At 45.8% G+C, this 17408-nt stretch overlaps 1 protein-coding gene across 1 annotated transcript in view; it reads left to right on the top strand.

Annotated features, from left to right (window-relative positions):
* Positions 1-12798: 12798 nt before the first annotated feature.
* Positions 12799-17408, top strand: part of LOC134949773 (rap guanine nucleotide exchange factor 1-like) — a 40193-nt gene continuing 35583 nt past the window's right edge. The window contains exons 1-3 of the mRNA XM_063938509.1: positions 12799-13056; positions 14406-14409; positions 14500-14629. Coding sequence (XP_063794579.1) covers positions 12799-13056; positions 14406-14409; positions 14500-14629 — 392 coding nt within the window. The remainder of the gene's footprint in view (positions 13057-14405; positions 14410-14499; positions 14630-17408) is intronic.

Here is a 17408-nt window from a genome sequence, read left to right as displayed (position 1 = left end):
CAGACAGACACTGACACTGACACACAGAAACATGCTGACACACTGACGCAGACAGATGTTGCCACAGACACTGACACACAGATGCTGATACATTGACAAACAGATGCTGACACAGATGCTGACTTACTGATATACACAAACTGACACTGAGGATTCAGGAATAACTTTCCTGCAGCTCTCCTAGGCATCCAAACCCTGACTTCCTATCATAGAACAGTCCCATCTTACACAGCGTGCAGTATCCGTGTATGTCTGACTTTGCAATGCGTCCTCTCCCTGCAGCAGGGAGAGGACGCATTGCAAAGTCAGTCATACACGGATACACGGGTGAGGGCAGCAGCCAGCAGACTCTCTCTTCACTGCCGCGGCTCCGGCTTGAAAGGGTTTCTGAGCATGCGCAGAAGCTCTTATCGCCGCAGCCGCGGATATAGGAGCCAATCCGCCGCTGTGACCACGCTACTCCGCTCCGGCCAGCCCTGCTTCCTGGTGACACGCTATATTCATAATACAGTAGCGGCATGGGCTGTGGGGACCGCAGGTTGCATGCGGTCCCCACAGCCCATGCAGCTACTGTATTATGAATATATCCTAAATGACAGGGGGGGCACGTGCCTGGGTGCCCCCCCCCTAAATCCGCCACTGGCTTGGCTTATTAAGTGAGTTTGAAACAGCAGCAGGTGAGTTAGAATACAGCAACAGGTGAGTTTTAAAATACACCAAGTAACACACAAATTTGCAATACCATTCACATCTGATACAATGTTTGGCCTTGTGCAGTGCAATGGATATAAAGCATTTGTTTGGAAAGAGGCAGTGTGGAGACTCAGCTGCTGTCCAATCTGTGAGCAATTTTCTCTGCTGAAGGAAGAGATAGCAAAACTGCATGCTGAGATTTGTAGGATGTATGTGTCTTTGAAGCCTCCACTGCCTCAGAGAGCCACCAGAAGACATTCTGCCTGGACTACTGTGGGCTCTCAAGGGCAGAGATTTCCAGAGGGACACAGACACCTTCCGCAAGCGGTGACACTGCAAAACTCGTATGCTACTCTTGCAGGGCTGGAAGATACAACTAATAGAGGCACTACAGAACAGGAGGATATGGGGACATCTACCAACTATAGGAACAGGAAATGGAACAGGAAAATTGAATCTCCAAAAAGGACTGCAGTTCTCTTGGGAGATTCCATTATTAGAGGAATACATCTGGGAAATGCAAATGAAGTACAGAAACAAGTAAGGTGCTTACCTGCAGCCACAGCTCCAAGGGATAAAGAGCGCATGCTAAGAATTGTGAAGGCAGCAAGAAAAGATGGGGAGGTGGATGTCATTGTCCACCTAGGGACAAATGACCTGGCAAATGCTGAACTCATGGCTGTAAAAGATGAATTTAGGAAGTTAGGGACTGCTCTGAAGCAGGTGGCAACTAGAGATGAGCGCCTGAAATTTTTCGGGTTTTGTGTTTTGGTTTTGGGTTCGGTTCCGCGGCCGTGTTTTGGGTTCGAACGCGTTTTGGCAAAACCTCACCGAATTATTTTTGTCGGATTCGGGTGTGTTTTGGATTCGGGTGTTTTTTTCCAAAAACACTAAAAAACAGCTTAAATCATAGAATTTGGGGGTCATTTTGATCCCAAAGTATTATTAACCTCAAAAACCATAATTTACACTCATTTTCAGTCTATTCTGAATACCTCACACCTCACAATATTATTTTTAGTCCTAAAATTTGCACCGAGGTCGCTGTGTGAGTAAGATAAGCGACCCTAGTTGCCGACACAAACACCGGGCCCATCTAGGAGTGGCACTGCAGTGTCACGCAGGATGTCCCTTCCAAAAAACCCTCCCCAAACAGCACATGACGCAAAGAAAAAAAGAGGCGCAATGAGGTAGCTGTGTGAGTAAGATTAGCGACCCTAGTGGCCGACACAAACACCGGGCCCATCTAGGAGTGGCACTGCAGTGTCACGCAGGATGGCCCTTCCAAAAAACCCTCCCCAAACAGCACATGACGCAAAGAAAAAAAGAGGCGCAATGAGGTAGCTGACTGTGTGAGTAAGATTAGCGACCCTAGTGGCCGACACAAACACCGGGCACATCTAGGAGTGGCACTGCAGTGTCACGCAGGATGTCCCTTCCAAAAAACCCTCCCCAAACAGCACATGACGCAAAGAAAAAAAGAGGCGCAATGAGGTAGCTGTGTGAGTAAGATTAGCGACCCTAGTGGCCGACACAAACACCGGGCACATCTAGGAGTGGCACTGCAGTGTCACGCAGGATGTCCCTTCCAAAAAACCCTCCCCAAACAGCACATGACGCAAAGAAAAAAAGAGGCGCAATGAGGTAGCTGTGTGAGTAAGATTAGCGACCCTAGTGGCCGACACAAACACCGGGCCCATCTAGGAGTGGCACTGCAGTGTCACGCAGGATGTCCCTTCCAAAAAACCCTCCCCAATCAGCACATGATGCAAAGAAAAAGAAAAGAAAAAAGAGGTGCAAGATGGAATTATCCTTGGGCCCTCCCACCCACCCTTATGTTGTATAAACAAAACAGGACATGCACACTTTAACCAACCCATCATTTCAGTGACAGGGTCTGCCACACGACTGTGACTGATATGACGGGTTGGTTTGGACCCCCCACAAAAAAGAAGCAATTAATCTCTCCTTGCACAAACTGGCTCTACAGAGGCAAGATGTCCACCTCATCTTCACCCTCCGATATATCACCGTGTACATCCCCCTCCTCACAGATTATCAATTCGTCCCCACTGGAATCCACCATCTCAGCTCCCTGTGTACTTTGTGGAGGCAATTGCTGCTGGTCAATGTCTCCGCGGAGGAATTGATTATAATTCATTTTAATGAACATCATCTTCTCCACATTTTCTGGATGTAACCTCGTACGCCGATTGCTGACAAGGTGAGCGGCGGCACTAAACACTCTTTCGGAGTACACACTTGTGGGAGGGCAACTTAGGTAGAATAAAGCCAGTTTGTGCAAGGGCCTCCAAATTGCCTCTTTTTCCTGCCAGTATAAGTACGGACTGTGTGACGTGCCTACTTGGATGCGGTCACTCATATAATCCTCCACCATTCTATCAATGTTGAGAGAATCATATGCAGTGACAGTAGACGACATGTCCGTAATCGTTGTCAGGTCCTTCAGTCCGGACCAGATGTCAGCATCAGCAGTCGCTCCAGACTGCCCTGCATCACCGCCAGCGGGTGGGCTCGGAATTCTGAGCCTTTTCCTCGCACCCCCAGTTGCGGGAGAATGTGAAGGAGGAGATGTTGACAGGTCGCGTTCCGCTTGACTTGACAATTTTGTCACCAGCAGGTCTTTCAACCCCAGCAGACCTGTGTCTGCCGGAAAGAGAGATCCAAGGTAGGCTTTAAATCTAGGATCGAGCACGGTGGCCAAAATGTAGTGCTCTGATTTCAACAGATTGACCACCCGTGAATCCTTGTTAAGCGAATTAAGGGCTGCATCCACAAGTCCCACATGCCTAGCGGAATCGCTCCGTGTTAGCTCCTTCTTCAATGCCTCCAGCTTCTTCTGCAAAAGCCTGATGAGGGGAATGACCTGACTCAGGCTGGCAGTGTCTGAACTGACTTCACGTGTGGCAAGTTCAAAGGGCATCAGAACCTTGCACAACGTTGAAATCATTCTCCACTGCACTTGAGACAGGTGCATTCCATCTCCTATATCGTGCTCAATTGTATAGGCTTGAATGGCCTTTTGCTGCTCCTCCAACCTCTGAAGCATATAGAGGGTTGAATTCCACCTCGTTACCACTTCTTGCTTCAGATGATGGCAGGGCAGGTTCAGTAGTTTTTGGTGGTGCTCCAGTCTTCTGTACGTGGTGCCTGTACGCCGAAAGTGTCCCGCAATTTTTCTGGCCACCGACAGCATCTCTTGCACGCCCCTGTCGTTTTTTAAAAAATTCTGCACCACCAAATTCACGGTATGTGCAAAACATGGGACGTGCTGGAATTTGCCCATATTTAATGCACACACAATATTGCTGGCGTTGTCCGATGCCACAAATCCACAGGAGAGTCCAATTGGGGTAAGCCATTCCGCGATGATCTTCCTCAGTTGCCGTAAGAGGTTTTCAGCTGTGTGCGTATTCTGGAAAGCGGTGATACAAAGCGTAGCCTGCCTAGGAAAGAGTTGGCGTTTGCGAGATGCTGCTACTGGTGCCGCCGCTGCTGTTCTTGCGGCGGGAGTCCATACATCTACCCAGTGGGCTGTCACAGTCATATAGTCCTGACCCTGCCCTGCTCCACTTGTCCACATGTCCGTGGTTAAGTGGACATTGGGTACAACTGCATTTTTTAGGACACTGGTGAGTCTTTTTCTGACGTCCGTGTACATTCTCGGTATCGCCTGCCTAGAGAAGTGGAACCTAGATGGTATTTGGTAACGGGGGCACACTGCCTCAATAAATTGTCTAGTTCCCTGTGAACTAACGGCGGATACCGGACGCACGTCTAACACCAACATAGTTGTCAAGGACTCAGTTATCCGCTTTGCAGTAGGATGACTGCTGTGATATTTCATCTTCCTCGCAAAGGACTGTTGAACAGTCAATTGCTTACTGGAAGTAGTACAAGTGGGCTTACGACTTCCCCTCTGGGATGACCATCGACTCCCAGCGGCAACAACAGCAGCGCCAGCAGCAGTAGGCGTTACACGCAAGGATGCATCGGAGGAATCCCAGGCAGGAGAGGACTCGTCAGACTTGCCAGTGACATGGCCTGCAGGACTATTGGCATTCCTGGGGAAGGAGGAAATTGACACTGAGGGAGTTGGTGGGGTGGTTTGCGTGAGCTTGGTTACAAGAGGAAGGGATTTACTGGTCAGTGGACTGCTTCCGCTGTCACCCAAAGTTTTTGAACTTGTCACTGACTTATTATGAATGCGCTGCAGGTGACGTATAAGGGAGGATGTTCCGAGGTGGTTAACGTCCTTACCCCTACTTATTACAGCTTGACAAAGGGAACACACGGCTTGACACCTGTTGTCCGCATTTCTGGTGAAATACCTCCACACCGAAGAGCTGATTTTTTTGGTATTTTCACCTGGCATGTCAACGGCCATATTCCTCCCACGGACAACAGGTGTCTCCCCGGGTGCCTGACTTAAACAAACCACCTCACCATCAGAATCCTCCTGGTCAATTTCCTCCCCAGCGCCAGCAACACCCATATCCTCCTCATCCTGGTGTACTTCAACACTGACATCTTCAATCTGACTATCAGGAACTGGACTGCGGGTGCTCCTTCCAGCACTTGCAGGGGGCGTGCAAATGGTGGAAGGCGCATGCTCTTCACGTCCAGTGTTGGGAAGGTCAGGCATCGCAACCGACACAATTGGACTCTCCTTGTGGATTTGGGATTTCAAAGAACGCACAGTTCTTTGCGGTGCTTTTGCCAGCTTGAGTCTTTTCAGTTTTCTAGCGAGAGGCTGAGTGCTTCCATCCTCATGTGAAGCTGAACCACTAGCCATGAACATAGGCCAGGGCCTCAGCCGTTCCTTGCCACTCCGTGTGGTAAATGGCATATTGGCAAGTTTACGCTTCTCCTCCGACAATTTTATTTTAGGTTTTGGAGTCCTTTTTTTTCTGATATTTGGTGTTTTGGATTTGACATGCTCTGTACTATGACATTGGGCATCGGCCTTGGCAGACGACGTTGCTGGCATTTCATCGTCTCGGCCATGACTAGTGGCAGCAGCTTCAGCACGAGGTGGAAGTGGATCTTGATCTTTCCCTAATTTTGGAACCTCAACTTTTTTGTTCTCCATATTTTATAGGCAGAACTAAAAGGCACCTCAGGTAAACAATGGAGATGGATGGATTGGATACTAGTATACAATTATGGACGGACTGCCACGGTTAGGTGGTATAAAAAAACCACGGTTAGGTGGTATATAATACAATTATGGATGGACGGACTGCCTGCCGAGTGCCGACACAGAGGTAGCCACAGCCGTGAACTACCGCACTGTACACTGGTTGATAAAGAGATACTAGTATGACGACGGTATAAAGAATGAAAAAAAAACCACGGTTAGGTGGTATATATTATAATACAATTATGGTTGGACGGACTGCCTGCCGAGTGCCGACACAGAGGTAGCCACAGCCGTGAACTACCGCACTGTACACTGGTTGATAAAGAGATAGTAGTATACTCGTAACAACTAGTATGACGACGGTATAAAGAATGAAAAAAAAAACACGGTTAGGTGGTATATATTATAATACAATTATGGATGGACGGACTGCCTGCCGAGTGCCGACACAGAGGTAGCCACAGCCGTGAACTACCGCACTGTACACTGGTTGATAAAGAGATAGTAGTATACTCGTAACAACTAGTATGACGACGGTATAAAGAATGAAAAAAAAACCACGGTTAGGTGGTATATATTATAATACAATTATGGTTGGACGGACTGCCTGCCGAGTGCCGACACAGAGGTAGCCACAGCCGTGAACTACCGCACTGTACACTGGTTGATAAAGAGATAGTAGTATACTCGTAACAACTAGTATGACGACGGTATAAAGAATGAAAAAAAAACCACGGTTAGGTGGTATATAATACAATTATGGTTGGACGGACTGCCTGCCGAGTGCCGACACAGAGGTAGCCACAGCCGTGAACTACCACACTGTACACTGGTTGATAAAGAGATAGTAGTATACTCGTAACAACTAGTATGACGACGGTATAAAGAATGAAAAAAAAACCACGGTTAGGTGGTATATATTATAATACAATTATGGTTGGACGGACTGCCTGCCGAGTGCCGACACAGAGGTAGCCACAGCCGTGAACTACCGCACTGTACACTGGTTGATATAGAGATAGTAGTATACTCGTAACAACTAGTATGACGACGGTATAAAGAATGAAAAAAAAACCACGGTTAGGTGGTATATATTATAATACAATTATGGATGGACGGACTGCCTGCCGAGTGCCGACACAGAGGTAGCCACAGCCGTGAACTACCGCACTGTACACTGGTTGATAAAGAGATAGTAGTATACTCGTAACAACTAGTATGACGACGGTATAAAGAATGAAAAAAAAACCACGGTTAGGTGGTATATATTATAATACAATTATGGTTGGACGGACTGCCTGCCGAGTGCCGACACAGAGGTAGCCACAGCCGTGAACTACCGCACTGTACACTGGTTGATAAATAGATAGTAGTATACTCGTAACAACTAGTATGACGACGGTATAAAGAATGAAAAAAAAACCACGGTTAGGTGGTATATATTATAATACAATTATGGATGGACGGACTGCCTGCCGAGTGCCGACACAGAGGTAGCCACAGCCGTGAACTACCGCACTGTACTGTGTCTGCTGCTAATATAGACTGGTTGATAAAGAGATAGTATACAATACTACTAATATACTGGTGGTCAGGCACTGGTCACCACTAGTCACACTGGCAGTGGCACTCCTGCAGCAAAAGTGTGCACTGTTTAATTTTAATATAATATTATTTATCATGTACTCCTGGCTCCTGCTATAACAACCTGCAGTGCTCCCCAGTCTCCCCCACAATTATAAGCTTTATATACAATACATTGATGTGCAGCACACTGGGCTGAGCAGTGCACACAGACTGAGTCACTGTGTGACTGTGTATCGTTTTTTTCAGGCAGAGAACGGATATATTAAATAAAACAAACAACTGCACTGTCTCTGGTGGTCACTGGTCACTGTGGTCGTCAGTCACTAAACTCTGTCTGCACTCTCTTCTAATCTACAGTATCACAGCAATCTCTCTCTCTCTCTCTCTTCTAAATCTAATCTAAATGGAGAGGACGCCAGCCACGTCCTCTCCCTATCAATCTCAATGCACGTGTGAAAATGGCGGCGACGCGCGGCTCCTTATATAGAATCCGAGTCTCGCGATAGAATCCGAGCCTCGCGAGAATCCGACAGCGTCATGATGACGTTCGGGCGCGCTCGGGTTAACCGAGCAAGGCGGGAAGATCCGAGTCGCTCGGACCCGTGAAAAAAAAAGTGAAGTTCGTGCGGGTTCGGATTCAAAGAAACCGAACCCGCTCATCTCTAGTGGCAACCACTGTATCTTTTTCAGAAGTATTGCCAGTACACAGAGGGGAAGACAGAACTCATTGCATCAGAAACTTCAATGTTTGGCTAAGGACATGGTGCAATGAGGAGAGATTTGGATTTATAGGCCATAGTCACACCATCTGGCAAGATAGGAGCTTATACAAAAGTGACGGCCTGCACCCATCTTCAGGGGGAACGAGAATACTAACTGAACAGTTTGGATGCTTCATCAAGAACTATTTAAACTAACAAAGGGGGGCAGTGAACCAAATAGGAATAAAGAAATCTGCTCCCCCAAAACAGAGGTATTGTTTCTGCAGGCAAAGGGAATAGGAAGCATATCCACAGCAACAGAAGATAATTCAGATCAAAACCAAATAAAAATAGGCAGAGAGAAGAACATAGCTAGGAACAGAAAAAGCACAAACAAAACTCTAAAAGCTATGTGTGCAAATGCTAGGAGCTTAGGAAATAAAATCCCAGAACTTACTGCAATAATGACAAGGGATGATCTAGACATTGTGGCAATTACAGAGTCATGGTACAATGAAAATCATGACTGGGACATAGCTATACCAGGATATACTTTATTTAGGAAGGACAGAATTGGAAAAATCGGAGGAGGGGTAGCAATGTATGTAAAAAATGCCATACATACTACATTAATACAAAGTATTGAAGAAAAAACTGAGGCCCTTTGGGTGACCATAGAAACAGGGGAAAAGTTGATTATTCGTATTGGTGTGATATACAGGCCACCAGGTCAGGAAGAGGAACTTGACAAGAACCTATTGCAGGACATAACTAACGTGGCATTAAAAGGAGAGGTAATAATCATGGGAGACTTTAATCTTCCTGATGTAAACTGGGAGGTGTCTGTTGCTAGTTCCACTAGAAGTAGGAACATTTTCAATTCCCTTCAGGGAGCATCCCTCCACCAATTGGTGAGGGAGCCCACTCGGAAAGACGCAATATTAGACTTAATACTTACAAATGGAGACAGATTATCGGACGTAAAAGTGGGTGAAAACCTGGGATCCAGTGATCATCAAGCAGTATGGTTCAGCATTAAGACAGAGACTGACTCGTCCCATACAAAAACAAAGGTGTTGGATTTTAGGAAGGCTGATTTTGTAGGGATGGGAAAATGTGTAAGTAATTCTTTGGCAGAGTGGAGGAACTTGGAAACAGTGCAGGAGAGGTGGAAAACATTCAAATGTGCAATATTGAAGGCAACAGACCTTTGTATCAAAACTGTTAGGAAAAACACAAGGAAAAGGAAGCCAGTGTGGTTTGAAAAAGAAGTAGCAAATATTGTGAGAGCAAAAAAGATGGCTTTTAGGAAATATAAGCAGACACAAAATAATGAAGACAAAAAGATATATCTTGTTAGACAGAAGGAGACAAAGAAGGTAATCAGATGTGCAAAGGCACAAGCTGAGGAGAAAATGGCCCAGTCAGTGGGTAAAGGAGGCAAAACTTTTTTTAGGTATATAAGCGAAAAGAGAAAAACAAAAGGCGGAATTATAAAACTAAAGACTGACACTGGGAGTCTTGTTGAAGGAGACAATTTAATAGCAGATCATCTTAATGATTATTTTTGCTCAGTATTTACTACTGAAAGAGAGGGGAAGGGGCCACAGTTAAGTTGCAGGGATATTCAGGAAAATGAAACAAGTACATTTACAGAGGAGAAGGTCCTAACAGAACTCTCAAAGCTGAAAGTGGACAAATCTATGGGGCCAGATGGGATACATCCAAGGATACTAAAAGAACTTAAAGAGGTGCTGGTAGCACCATTGACAGAATTATTCAACCAGTCATTAGCTACAGGAGAAATTCCAGGGGACTGGAAAAGAGCAAACGTAGTCCCACTGCACAAAAGTGGAAGCAAGGAAGAGGCAAACAACTACAGACCAGTGAGTCTTACATCAGTAGTAGGGAAATTGATGGAAACACTCTTAAAAGAAAGAGTTGTAGATTATCTGAAATCCGGCAATTTACTGGATCCCAAACAGCATGGATTCACTGGGGGGAGATCATGTCAAACAAATCTTATTGACTTTTTTGATTGCGTGACTAAAGTGATGGATAAAGGTGGAGCCATGGATATAGCTTATCTAGACTTTAGTAAGGCTTTTGACACAGTTCCACATCGCAGACTGCTAAATAAACTTGAAAGTTTGGGATTGGATATTAGGATTATTGAATGGATAAGATCTTGGTTGAAGGATAGAACACAGAGAGTTGTGGTAAATGGAGTGCATTCACAGGAGGGAAATGTTACCAGTGGAGTACCCCAGGGATCTGTACTTGGACCAGTGCTTTTTAATATCTTTATTGGTGACATTGCAAATGTCATTAAAGGGAAAGTATGCCTTTTTGCAGATGACACAAAGGTATGCAACAGGGTAGACACACCAGGTGGGGTAAAACAAATGATTGAGGATCTAGGTAGACTAGAGGAATGGTCAAGAGTCTGGCAATTACAGTTTAATGCCAAAAAATGCAAAATCATGCACTTGGGTCTCAAAAATCCTAAAGCTAAATACAGTATTAATGGCACTATACTGGAAACTACTGAAGAGGAAAGGGATCTAGGAGTCACTATTTCAGATGACTTAAAAGCAGGTAAGCAATGTAACAAGGCAATGAGGAAGGCTAGTCAGATGCTTGGCTGCATTGGGAGAGGAATCAGCAGCAGAAAGAAAGAAGTAATAATGCCACTGTATAGGTCATTGGTACGGCCTCATCTAGAATACTGTATTCAGTTCTGGAGGCCATATCTTCAAAAGGATATTAATACATTAGAAACTGTACAAAGGAGGGCAACTAAAATGGTGCATGGCAGAGCCGGATTAAGGGGGGGGGCTCCGGGGTTAAGTACCCCGGGCCCCCCTGTCTGAAGGGGCCCCCGTCACGCGCAACAGATCGGATCTGTAATCCGATCCGATCCGCAGCACTGCACTGCGCTCCCCTCCCCACTATGAGCCCAGCAGCAGCCGCCGCTCACACAGCCGCCGGCGCCGCTGAGCGCTTCGCCGCTTCCTGGGCTGCTTGTGCTGAGCGACGGCTCAGCTGCCCAATAATATGTCATGTTGCAGCCTGCTGCTCAGCGACTGGCTGAGCATGCAGGCTGCAGGAAACAAGGAAGCTCCCTGCCAGCGCGGGTGAAGAGACAGGCTCTAGTCCTGTCTTTAAGGTCAGGATGGGCTGTTAATTTTTTCTTAAAGTTAAATAGTAAATTTAAACGTAGGTTCTGGGTTGTGTGTGTGTATGTGTATATATATATATATATATATATATATATGTATATATATATATATATATGTATATATGTATATATATACATATATATATATATATACATATATATATGTATATATATACATATATATATATATATATATATATATATATATATACACACACAGAATATATGTTGCTTCTGAAGACGGTCAATAAAGACCGAAACGTTAAGCTGGAATAAATGGGGTGGCCTCGTTTATTCATTTGGCATGCTGCACCAGTACCGATAACGGAGTGCCGAGGATTGTTTGTGTATATATATATATATATATATATATATATACACACACACACGGGATATATATATATATATATATATATATATATATATACACACACTGTATATGTATGTATGTGTATATATATATATAAACCAACTGACAAATGTCCCGGCACTCCACTCCTCATGAATTCAACTGCTGAGGTGCCATTCCTGTGGGTAATGCAGCGCAGACCCAGATAGCTAATGTGGATGTGATGGATGGCACTCATTCAGACTCCACGCCATGTGCAAAAACGGTGAAACTTTAATCAGCCGACATGTTTCGGGGAACACAGCCCCGTCCTCAGGGCCAGACAAACACAACGTACTAATAACATGACTTATATAGTGAACACAACATTAAGACATTACATGCAAATCATACTCACCTGCCAGATACTGCAGGTTACTCCAACATATCCAAGCCTGAGAGAAAGGCATTGAAGGATCTGTCCAATAGAACTGACATAGTGATCCGGAGAGCGGACAAGGGGGGAGCGACAGTGGTGCAGGACTTGGACGATTACATCAAAGAATGTGATCGCCAATTGAGTGATTTAACAATATATAAGAAGTTATCCAAGGACCCCACCCAGGAGTTCAAAAAAGAATTGGACGCTATGCTGAAAGAAGCAAGTGAACGGGGGTCTATTTCTACACAAGCATTCAAAGCACTCACAGTTGATTTTCCCATTGCACCATTGTTTTATACGGTCCCCAAGGTCCATAAAACATTGATTGACCCCCCGGGCCGCCCCATAGTATCGGCCAGAGGGTCTCTATACCATCCCATATCCATTTTCTTGGATGCATACCTCAACCCCTGTGTGCAAGCTGCACCGTCCTACCTCAAGGACTCCACGGCTTTGCTTCTACAGCTAAGAGATTTGGGTCCCTTGCCGGAGGGGTTGAGCCTTTGCAGTGCTGATGTCACCAGCCTCTATACCTGTATCCCACATGATGCAGGTATAGAGGCGGTGAGATCGCTTATTGAAAATAATCCTGAGTACAAGGGCCCGGAGATAGCGCTTTTCATGTCACTGTTGGATAAAATACTCAACAGGAATTATTTTGTTTTTAATGGTAAATTTTGGTTACAGCTTGCCGGATGTGCGATGGGGTCGGCTGTGGCCCCATCGTACACAAATGCATTCATGTACCGCCTTGAAGTTCAAATGTTTTCCTTAGATCCACAGGTATCCGCGCAGGTTTTTTACTACAGGCGTTACATTGACGACCTGCTCATCTTATGGCAGGGACCTAGGGACAATCTTGTATCCCTTTTGGATAATCACAACAAGACCAGCCATCCAGTACAATTCACGTATGACATACATAATGATGTCATTAACTATCTGGATGTGACGATCTCCGTAAGGGAGGGTCAACTTAACACTTCCCTGTATGTAAAAGCTACTGACAGGAATACATTATTAAAATATCAAAGTTTCCATCCAGCCCCCTTGCGCAAGGGACTCCCGTACTCGCAATTTTTGCAAGTCCGGAGGATCACGTCTGATCCAGAAGAATCCTCCAGAGCACTAGATTGCATGCAGTATAAATTCGCGGAACGAGGCTACCCCCTAGCAGACCTTGAGGTGTCCAAAAGACGGGTGTTAGACATGACCCGCCAGCAAGTTTTGGAACCCAGCCATATTAACAAACCCCCTGACAGGGAAATATTCCCCTGGATTAACAAATACACGACTCGTAGCAAACAACTGGTAAAAAAAGCCAAACAGATGTGGCCAATAATCCAAACAGACATATCCCTGTCCTCCCTGTCTAACACAGCACTTTTACCTAGTCACACCAGGGGGAGGAACATAGGAGACCGAATAGTTCAATTGGATATCACCAACATGGCCAAGGAAAGGGAGACTCATTTTCTGAGAGCCAAAAATGGTTGCTTTCGGTGTCTGGGGTGCGCCACATGTAATACACTACTGGTGGGCACCTCATTCAATCATCCATCCACAGGTCGTAAAATACCCATTCTACACCGGTTGACGTGCACCACGACACATGTGGTGTACATGCTCACTTGTCCCTGTAGATTAGCCTATGTGGGTAAGACCATTAGGCAATTCCGGGAGAGAATGGCTCTCCATAGGAGTGCCATTAAGAAAGCCTTTGAAAAGAAAAACAGCGAACAACCATTCGCCAGGCACTGCTTTACTATGGGACACAGGGTAGCAAGCATCAGGGCAATCCTTATTGACCATGTTCCCCCCAAACTTAGAGGAGGGAACAGGGATAGGGCCCTTCTACAAAAAGAATCCAGATGGATCTATAAATTGGGGACCTTATCACCTGGGGGGCTTAACGAAAATTTGGGGTTACAATGTTTTCTTTAAGTTTATCCTCTAAAATCATTTTTTATTATTTCCTATTAGTACCCTATAAAAGTATTCCCTAAAAACCCATCATTGATACATTGATCTAACCCATTTTTTGCGTTGTCCCATTATGCCTTTATTCCTTTATCCTTATTATTATTTTTTATATTTTTGTTTTAGTACATTTCTGTCATGCTTATATTCAGAATATCAGGATTATTACCTCTGGCAAGGGGGTATGGGCATATCTCCACATGTTTTCAATTGCAGAATATTTACTTTTTATAAGTAGCAATGTTTACTTATTATCAGGTCCAAAACTGCAGTCGCGACAGCCCTAGACATAATCAGTGTTTTTAAGATGTTTTTAACATGTTCGTTAGGTTGGTGTGTTAACGTTTATTCCAACTATATTTCTTTATGTTGGTGTACACATGTCAACTTTGCATAAAGTTTTTTGCTATGTATGTTCCCTAGGTTACATCCAGCTTAAACAGTCTGGTTCCCTAGGATACTCGCCTGCGACGCGGCGCACCGCTGACGTCACTGGAAGGAGACACGGCAAGTGTGGCTGGACGGTCCGGCGGGCGGCGGCGCCTCGTGGCAGGTGAGTATGATTTGCATGTAATGTCTTAATGTTGTGTTCACTATATAAGTCATGTTATTAGTACGTTGTGTTTGTCTGGCCCTGAGGACGGGGCTGTGTTCCCCGAAACATGTCGGCTGATTAAAGTTTCACCGTTTTTGCACATGGCGTGGAGTCTGAATGAGTGCCATCCATCACATCCACATTATATATATATATATATATATATATATATATATATGTGTGTATATATGTAAAATAGCTAATTTATCCAAACTACCCGATACTCCCCTAGTTCAAACGATACATTGTGTATGTATGTATATATATATATATATATATATATATATAAAAATTTTTAGACCTTAGGGCCCCCCGGGTCTTAAGAACCCCGGGCCCCCCAATGCCTTAATCCAGCTCTGGTGCATGGCCTACATCACAAAACATACCCAGAAAGACTAAGAAATCTCAATATGTATAGTTTGGAGCAGAGAAGGGAAAGGGGGGACATGATAGAAACTTTCAAATATATGAAGGGTTTTAACAAAGTCCAGGAGGGAAACATTCTCCAAATGAAGAGAAGCAATAGGACACGAGGACATGCACTGAGACTGGAGGGGGGGAGGTTCAGGGGAAATTTGCGGAAAAATTATTTCACAGAAAGGGTAGTGGACAAGTGGAATAGCCTCCCATCAGAGGTGGTAGAGGCTAAGACAGTAGAGCAATTTAAACATGCATGGGATAGACATAAGGATATCCTTACAAAGAAATAAGGATCAAATAAGGTTAGTGATAAAAAGAATATAAAAAAAAAATAAAAAGGGGCAGACTAGATGGGCCAAGTGGTTCTTATCTGCCGACAAATTCTATGTTTCTATACACAAAAGAAATAACTGACACTGACACTAGAATAATGTTTGCCAATAAAATTGTCAGCTTTTATTAAACAAATGGTATGGTGGCAAGGAGGGATGGCCCATTTAAATAAAGTCCCTATTTATTCTAATATTTAAACCTTTTAATTGTGGCTGACCCAAACACAAGAGGAGGCAAGGGCCCAACTTCAGTTCAGCCCGGCCTCCATATGTCCCTAAAGTGCCAGCTATGCCCCCAATGCAGTGTCCCCACAGTGCCAGATATGCCCCAAGTGCCAGATATACATGTCCTCCCAGTACCAGATATACATGTCCCCCAGTGCCAGATATACATTTTTCCCCAGTGCCAGCTATGCCCCCATGCCAGATATGCTCCAGTGCCAGATATATATATGCCCCCACAGTGCCAGCTATGCCCCTAGTGCCAGATATATATGTCCCCAAAGTGCCAGCTATGCCCTAATGCCAGTGTCCCCAAAGTGCCAGATATGCCTCCAGTGCCAGATATACATGTCCTCCCAGTGCCAGGTATACATGTCCCCCCCAGTACCAGATATACATTTCCCCACAGTGCCAGCTATGCCCCCAGTGCCAGATATACCTATCCCCCCAGTGCCAGCAATGCCCCCAATGCCAGTGTCCCCACAGTGCCAGATATGCCCCCAGTGCCAGATATACTTGTCCCAAAAGTGCCAGCTATGCCCGCAATGCCAGTGTGCCCACAGTGCCAGATATGCCCCCCAGTGCCAGATATACATTTCCTCACAGTGCCAGCTATGTCCCCGATGCCAGTGTCCCCACAGTGCCAGATATGCCCCCAGTGCCAGATATACATATCCCCACACAGTGCCAGCTCTGCCCCCAGTGCCAGATATACATGTCCCCACCAGTGCCAGATATACATTTCCCCCCAGTGCCAGCTATGCCCCCAGTGCCAGATATATCTGTCCCCCCAGTGCCAGCTATGCCCCCAATGCCAGTGTCCCCATAGTACCAGATATGCCCCCAGTGCCAGATATACTTGTCCCAAAAGTGCCAGCTATGCCCCCAATGCCAGTGTCCCCACAGTGCCAGATATGCCCCCCAGTGCCAGGTATACATGTCCTCACAGTGCCAGCTATGCCCCCAATGCCAGTGTCCCCACAGTGCCAGATATGCCCCCCTGTGCCAGATATACATGTCTCCCCAGTGCCAGCTATGACCCCAGTGCCAGGTAAATATGTCCCCACAGTGCCACCAATGCCCCCCCCCCTCCCCTGTGCTGCTCACCGCGCTGCTGCTGTCAGTGAGGGGAGGAGAGCGCAGCATGCTTCTTTCCTGCCCCTCACTCTCCGGCAGCTGTATCTCTCTTCAATTAGCTGCCAGTCCGCGAGCTCTGATTGGCTCACGGACCAGCGCTGAATAGAAGCGTAACAGCTGCCGGAGAGTGAGGGGCAGGAGAGGTGCATGCTGCGCTCTCCTCCCCTCACTGACAGCAGTAGCGCGGTGAACAGCACGGGGGAAGGGGAGGCAGGGCAGCGGTGGCCAGGAGCCGGATAAGCTGCATGCGGCGGATGAAAGGAGCCGCGGGTTGGCCACCCCTGCTGTACTGCATATATCCATGAATAATTCACCTAGCATATTAGGTCACAAGGTACACTGTCACTACCAATCAGCCAAAGACACAGGGGCAGATTTATTAAGCCTGGTGAAGTGATAAAGTAGAAGGTGATTAGGCACCAGCCAGTCAGCTCCTGTCATTTTTCAAACCCAGCCTATAACATGGAAGTTAGGAGCTGATTGGCTGGTACTTTATCTCTTTCTGCTTTATTACTTCACCAGGCTTAATAAATCTGTCCCACAGTGCTGAGTGCTGCATGCTATCCAGTAGGGTCTGATTACTCCACACAAGACATAGGGGAATATGTACTATGAACCTTCAAGTG

Source organism: Pseudophryne corroboree, chromosome 8 (genome assembly GCF_028390025.1).
Source record: "Pseudophryne corroboree isolate aPseCor3 chromosome 8, aPseCor3.hap2, whole genome shotgun sequence".
Taxonomy (NCBI): domain Eukaryota; kingdom Metazoa; phylum Chordata; class Amphibia; order Anura; family Myobatrachidae; genus Pseudophryne; species Pseudophryne corroboree.
The sequence above is the reverse complement of the archived record's forward strand: the minus strand, read 5'-3'. Positions and strand labels throughout refer to the sequence as shown.